The 7,424-nt window shown below is 40.6% G+C and overlaps 1 protein-coding gene across 1 annotated transcript; it reads left to right on the forward strand.

Moving 5' to 3' along the window:
- Window positions 1-2,385: 2,385 nt before the first annotated feature.
- LOC113168383 (V-set and immunoglobulin domain-containing protein 1-like) lies at window positions 2,386-6,406 on the forward strand. The gene is made up of 3 exons (XM_026369418.2): window positions 2,386-2,740; window positions 4,689-5,045; window positions 5,169-6,406. Exons 1-3 carry the CDS (start codon window positions 2,674-2,676, stop codon window positions 5,336-5,338), a joined length of 594 nt encoding a protein of 197 aa, XP_026225203.1. The 5' UTR covers window positions 2,386-2,673; the 3' UTR covers window positions 5,339-6,406.
- Window positions 6,407-7,424: the final 1,018 nt, after the last annotated feature.

Below are 7,424 nucleotides of genomic sequence, written 5' to 3' on the forward strand. Positions count from 1 at the left end.
TACGAGGCGTCCCGGGGGCATCCGAAACAGATGCCCAAGCCACCTCAACTGGCCCCTCTCGATGCAGAGGAGCAGCGGCTCTACTCCGAGCTCCGGTACACCGACCGCATTACTGCTGCCGATGCACCAATCCGTCTGTCAATCTCACGCTCCCCTCACTCGTGAACAAGACCCCAAGATACTTAAACTCCTCCACTTGAGGGACGATCTCCCCCCCAACCTGGAGGGTGCAAGCCACCTTTTTCCGGTTGAGAACCATGGCCTCGGACTTGGAGGTGCTGATTCTCATCCCAGCCCCTTCACACTCGGCTGCAAACCGCCCCAGTGCCTGCTGGAGGTCCCGGTCTGATGAGGCCAACAGGACAACATCATCTGCAAAAAGCAGAGATGAAATCCTGTGATTCCCAAACCGGATTCCCTCCGACCCCTGGCTGCGCCTAGAAATCCTGTCCATAAAGGTAATGAACAGGATCGGTGACAAAGGGCAGCCCTGTCGGAGTCCAACATGCACCGGGAACAAGAGACTTTATTGTATTTTTGAAAAACAGATGAAATATATGCAAAATTGCAAATGATGAGTTTTCTCTCTGTCATTAATTCGTTTATTTGAACTTTGGATGTTGCATTTTGATGTACAGCATGTGGAGATCACACAATGTATAAATAAACACGTATCTGTCCACAGGTTATGAGATGTGAAGATTCCCCACAGACTTTTGTTTCATGATAAAAATACTTTTGGCTCCAAAACAAAAGTGATTCAAGTCTTAGCTGTGTGAATTAATACATGTAAATGTTGCATGCTTTGTTTATATAGGTAACTAAGTACATTTACTCTAATAATAATACTCTAATTTCAAAGTACTTGTATTTTACTGCAGAATGTTGTCACTTTACTCCAAAAACTGTGTTTGTAACCAAAGGCAACAAACCTGAATTCAGATCTGAGACCATTCAGCTCTCAAACGTTCTGTGAACAACAGAGAATAACAACAGAAAATCACTGCTGAGACGAGGAAGCAAGGTCCAAACTACACAGGCAAGGCAGAGGTTAGGTCCAAATACTCAAGGCCGGGCAAGGTCTGAAAGAAAAGGGTCAGGAAACACAAACACAGGACGAGAGGCGAGGCAGGAAAGCAGTAATGAAAGCAGATTGATAATCTGACAACAGAGTCGTGGACGGTGAATATAAGAGAACATAACACACTGAGAACACAACAGGAAGTGTACCAAAATAAAGAACTGAAGGAAGTCCAGGTGTCAAGACTCTGCCCATGTTTGTTTTCAGTATAATCCTTTATTCAGCTATAATTCAGCAGGAACTGACCCCTCCCACAAGCAAGATTCAAATAAAACAATGTTCCCTCAGTTCAAATCCTTTCTGTTCCAGCTCAAGTCTTTCTGTTGTTCTGCACTGAGATAACGTTCAGGTCATTAACAAAGTGAATAAATATATATTAAAAAAAAATATATATATATGCATGTTAGAAAATAAAAAAGGCATCTGTGTCCAGTCTGGTCTGATCAGACTCAGAGTATGATTCAGTGCATTTTGATGCTAATAACGTTATTTACTGTATAAAGTATCTAATGCAGGACTTTTACTTGTAATAGTTCTGCACTGTGGTTCCTGAATAAGGTCTGAACATTTGAGATTTCTGCAGAAACTTTATGATGCACATGAGGAACGCACCTGGACTACAAGTTGTACATTCTTGTTTTCAACAGCATCAAATTCAGCTCGACCAGATTTGATGCACAGTGAAAACACTTGAGATGAGTAAACTGATAAATTAGTTACCAATTATATGACAGTAATTATTGAACCTGTGTAACTATAGCTCTGCTTTTGCTTGCATTTTGAGTTTGTGTGTGTGTGTGTGTGTGTGTGTGTGTGTGTGTGTGTGTGTGTGTGTGTGTGTGTGTGTGTGGTCACGTGAACTCTGCGACTAGAAACTAGAGAGGAGGCGGCAGTTTCCTCATTCAGTTAGAAACTGTGGTCGTGTGCAAAAAGCCACACTTCACCTTTTTAACTGTGGACACATGGTAAAATATTAAATAATGTTCTCTTTAGGAAGACAGCTTCTTCCTGTAAACACTGATTTTTGTTGTTGCTTTTAAGACAATGACCAAAGTTACCATCAATAATATTATTATTAGTATTAATGTATAATTATAATAATTGCACGTGCAGGTCTATAATGAATCAGTATCAATACAATAAACTCTGAAGCCTTTTGTGTGATGACTGCATTAAAAACCTTGTTTCCAGGTGAGATATTGACCCACAGAGTTGAATTATTTCCTTTCAGTGAAATGGAAACCAGGTGCTGCAGCCTGAGTTCAGGTCCAACCCACTCTACTTAACGCGCACAGCCTCCGTTGCGCGCTCACCGTTGCTGCAGTCAACAGTGAGATCCGCAGGTCCAGGAGCGTCTTCTGCAGCCTTGGCCTCTGAATTAACCTGAATTTAACTGAGAACGTCAACTTCAACGTTCTCGGTTACATTTAGGTTATTGGCCCAAACTCCAGGGTTAAATGACCCGAATGTAACCGAGAACGTCGAAGTTGACCTTCTCGGTTGCGTTCAGGTTCTTTGTTAATTTCATTTCTGTGGAGTGAAAACAGCAGCTTTACACTGTTGACGTCTCACAGCGGGACTCACATCATAACATGGCTCAGAGGAGATTTGCCTCAGTTCTCCTGCTCTCCTTCTGCTTCCTGGTTTCTGCCACTGAAGGTGAGATCTGCGTGTTTTCTACTGTTTGGACACGAAGGATTCCACTTTACGCAGCGTTTTATTTATTTATTATTTATTTATTTATTACTCTGAGCAAAACGTGTAAACAGGTTCTGAGAGTTTTTTACACGAGTGGATTTTTTACCTCACCACAGCCAAACGGAGGAACTTTGTAGTTTCCGTAATCAGTCACTAAGAGGAAGTGTTAGACACACCCTTTGTTCACTTTGAAGATTTTTACAAACACTCTTCTTCTTTCCTGTCGACTGTTTCCTCTCAGGGTCTCCACAGTGAGTCATCTGCCTCCCTGCTCTGCATCTCCTTCTCACACCCCCCCTCACTTCATGTCCTCTCTCTCTCTACATGAGAGACCCCTCCTTGGTCTCCTCTGCACCTCCTGCCTCTCAGCTTCATTGTCTCTAATTTAAAGATGTTTCTTTTTAATATTCAGTGTTTTATGAAGTGATGTTCTGTTTTATACTTGCTGTCCATCACCAGTGCAGACTTAGTTAAAACAATAAGACTTATTAGACCACATCAAGTGCTGGGTCTGCATTAACAAATAGAACCTGCATCTCAGCTCGTTTGCATGAAAATTTACAAGTTTCTGAAGCTGAATTCAGATTTTAGACCATTGGATGTGTAGCAGCTGTCAAAGGTTTAAAAATAAAACACAAAGACCAGTTTCTTTGTGTTTGAACAGGACCCGCCCTGTTGATCTGGGTGTGGCAAGTACAGTATGTGAGGGCGGAAAGCTTTAGTTCATGGTTCATTACAGTTTGTTTTTACACAATCAAGTGTAATAAGGCGAAGTGCAGACAGAACATGTCATGTTTTTTTAATGAGTAAGGTTTTCCCAGTGTCAATATCTAGATAGTTTTGTACTGTGCACACGATGCTACCAGAAAAACTGCAGTTGAACTTCAGGGTCTGGTCTTGATAGGAAGGGAAAAGAGGACTTCTAGACTTTTAGAGAGAAGGAACTCGTCCCCTGTTGTGAAGAAATGTGAGTCTGTAAGTCCAGGAAGAGACTATGAAGTGAAGAGACCATATCATAACTAGGAAGTGCTCCGGGCAACAGGCAAATATGATCCTTGGAGTGTCTCCAGAGAATGTGCTAATTTATCCAAACACAACACAACAAAACAAACCAAAAAAACCTGATCTCAACATAAACTCTGTGACTTTTATCCAGTGAATCACTTTTTGTTGTGACATTAAGTTTAAGGTTGCTGCTCCATACTTGTGTTTACTGCACAATAATACTTTTAAGATTATCTAGAATTATAAACAGTTTGTTTTTATACCACCTAATTTACCTTGTTGATTTATTATACTACATTTTATACAGTTTATATTTATGTACATTTATTTCATTTTAAACATTTTTGTATTTTATACATTTGTATTATTTAGTTTTATTTTATACAGTTATTTATTTTAAGTTGGTCCATTTTTACTTGCTTGTAGTTTCTTGTTTTCTGTGTGGCTTAAATTGCCCCCTGGGGACAAATAAAGTGTTTTTGAATTGAAGTGAATTGGATTACTCTGTTATTTTAGAGTCATTCAGTCATGGTTCAGTTGGTCTATGACAGGGAGGAGGTGGGGAATGTAAGGGTTCGAGGCCCGGGACTCCAATGCCAGCTGCTAGGAAGGAGAGGCCAGTTCACTGGGGGGTAAGGGAAAGTGTAAATGGAAAAAGAATTCTGCTTTGTTAAATAATCAAATCAGTAGTAGTCAAATCAGGAGGAGCACTTCAAAACCAGCCTTAGACAACAAGCTGTCCATGAACTCTTTAATATGTCAGCACAAAAAGAACTTATGTGAATGTGGCTCACGCTCGATTATAAATAGATACCTGAGGTCTCTTTATATTTTTTAAACCATGGTCAGGAATTCTCTCTAATGCTGTGGAAATGAACGTCTCTGCTCTCTTTGTCTTTTTCAGTCCCACAGTCCATCACAGTTGAGCCTGGACATGACGTCATTCTGCCGTGTACCTTTTCCAGCAGGAGCCCAGTCATGGTGACAGAGTGGACCAGACGGGGCCTGGAACCAAATTATGTCTTCATGTACCGTGATGGTCAGTATGATCCAGACCAACAGTATCCGTCTTTTAAGAACCGGGTGGAGATGAAAGACAAACAGATGAAGAATGGGGACCTGTCTTTGATTCTGAAGAACGTCACGACGGATGACGCTGGGACATACGAGTGTCACGTCTTCCAGCCAGAAAGAAACCGCGAGAAGAGAGCGACCTTTGACACTGAACCCATCAAGATCATCAACCTGACAGTTGAACCAGGTGAGTTAGTGTGTGTGTGTGTGTGTGTGTGTGTGTGTGTGTGTGTGTGTGTGGATCAGAGTTGAAGCTGCTTCCTGGTTGCTTCCTGACACCTGCTGACTCACTGCTGCTTCTCATCTGCAGGACAATCTGGGAATGTCGGTCTAGCAGTCGGTCTGTCAGCTGCTGTGGTTCTCATCGTCGCTGTCGCTGGTGGTTTTGTGATCTACAGAAAAAGACAAATCTCAAAGCAGAATTCAAACCAAGACTCAGCTGTAGAAGCAGTTGAGCTGCAGCTGATGCAGCATGTCTAAGGTCTTAGCTTAATACTCTCTCCACTCATCCCCACATTTACCAAACAATGAGGTTTTATCCAAATTGAAATCAGGTCATGTTTTACAGAGATAGCACTTTAAAAACAGAAGAACAGTCCAGACGGCTTCACATCCACATAAAAGAACAAAAAAAAACAGCAAAATGAGAAAATAAGTAAAACTGTAATTTTAACAGGGCCACAAAGATGTTTTTTAAATTAGATTTATATCATATTAATACCTATTCCCACACAAATAATAGAACCAATAATAACAATACATATAGACATGATAAAACCAACAATGAATTGCTTCTACTCACAGGTAATGTCTCAGTTTCCAACCTTATTTCTCAGTGATGTCACAGTTTGAAACCTCTTACCCAGACACACCGCTCCACGGGGTGACAGTCTTCATTCCAAAATTCCTGGTCGAGAGGTTGTTTTAAACACTGTGGAAGTGTTTTTGCTGAAAAAGAGGAGACGACTCACACACAGTGGAGACTCTCTCGCTTCAGACTGCTGGAAAACCATTTTATAAACACTTAATATACTTTAAACTGGCTCGAGCAAGCGTTTTGGAATGAAGCAACCTGTCACACAGCGGAGTAGTGTGTACAGACAAAGAAACTAATCCAGGTTGGAGATTAAGAGACATCGGAAATGAGTAGATGAATTCATTCAGTGTTAGTGGCTCTAGTTTTGAATTAAAAACAAATACAAATTAAATAGAATATAACACGCTCTGGGACTATAAACTATATTTCTCTATTTTCTATTAATCACTTATTTTACATTATGCAGCTTGTGTATGCATTAATTATACATTTTCAAACCTATTTTATAAACTATACTTTGGTGGTTTGACTTAAAAAGAAATAGTTAGTCAGGATAGAACATGGATAATGAGAAGACACCCTCTGCTATACCACCAGTCCTGTGTGTAACCCAGCTGTCCTCAATGTCCCCTGCGACTTTTAAAGAGACAGGGACACACATCTCACACCAACCACAGCCTGAGAACCACGGCCTGACAGAATCGGCTGCACGTGAACCAAGACTGAGTGGGCACAGGTGAGATGGCTGCTCTACAGTATATAAACACACACAGAGCATGAAGATTGACACTGATTTGCAGAACATAAAGAAATGTAGGTTCTTAACAAGATATGTGTTTGTTTTGTAGGTCTGAAAAAAGAAAGAAGCTACAGTAAACTGTCCATTTAGAGTAAGAAGAGCAGCAGTGAACTGTTGGCTCAGGCTGGTAACCTGCTGAATTAATGTGACACCAAAGAACCTTTAAGCAGACACGACATACAGATAAATGTTTGTGAATCAAAGAGGGTTATGACTGTTTTTAAGCTATTTTATTTTATGTTTGCACATCTTCCTCTCTATCACAACTATACTGAATTAGCATTTCCAATGCATGTATGTGAAATTATATTTTTATTATTCAATAAAAACATTTAAATGCATGAGCATCGTGTTTCTTTTAAGTTTCTTTTCTGAAGAAGGGAATCTAATAGTGTAGGTTGTGTTACAACATGCCTGTTCTTACCAGGAACTCTGTAAACCTGCTCCACCTGATCTGTAGACATGCAGGCACACGCTGCAACACAAAGAAACCCTCATTCAGGCCAACAGAGCTACAGCTTCCTCATACGGTTAATTCCTGAGGGCATTTTTTGAAAAACAAGGTTCAAAGTTCTGTTTGACTGTGACTTATCTCTCTTTATATACAAAAGCCTCATAGACGGACTTCTTATCAGTCGATTTCTGACTGTGGAGCAACAAACCAAGATAAATACAGTCAGTAAAACCTGATTAAAACGTGGCTGTTGACCTTCTGTAACTGAAACTTACTGTATATGGGTGACAAAGAAACAAAACTGATCTGTTGGAGCCTGTCCCTATACTATAAAACTATATAACCATAAAAACAAACCCTCCCTCAGCGTCTTTGGATTTATCTCTGAAGTCACTTTATCAGCCTCTCACACTAAACCAAGGTCACAGCTCCACGTGCGAGAAATATGATCGGCATCATGTTTCTCTGTTCCCTGTTTCTGTTTCTGCCTCTAAAA

Source organism: Anabas testudineus, chromosome 18 (assembly GCF_900324465.2).
Source record: "Anabas testudineus chromosome 18, fAnaTes1.2, whole genome shotgun sequence".
In the NCBI taxonomy this organism is placed as follows: Eukaryota; Metazoa; Chordata; class Actinopteri; order Anabantiformes; family Anabantidae; genus Anabas; species Anabas testudineus.

Bases quoted from the DNA above. Each gene is read 5' to 3' on its own strand.
- LOC113168383 (XM_026369418.2), top strand. From the start codon at position 2,674: ATGGCTCAGAGGAGATTTGCCTCAGTTCTCCTGCTCTCCTTCTGCTTC. The intron at 2,741-4,688 runs GTGAGATCTGCG...TGTCTTTTTCAG, and splicing joins CCTGGTTTCTGCCACTGAAG to TCCCACAGTCCATCACAGTT. The intron at 5,046-5,168 runs GTGAGTTAGTGT...TCTCATCTGCAG, and splicing joins CAACCTGACAGTTGAACCAG to GACAATCTGGGAATGTCGGT.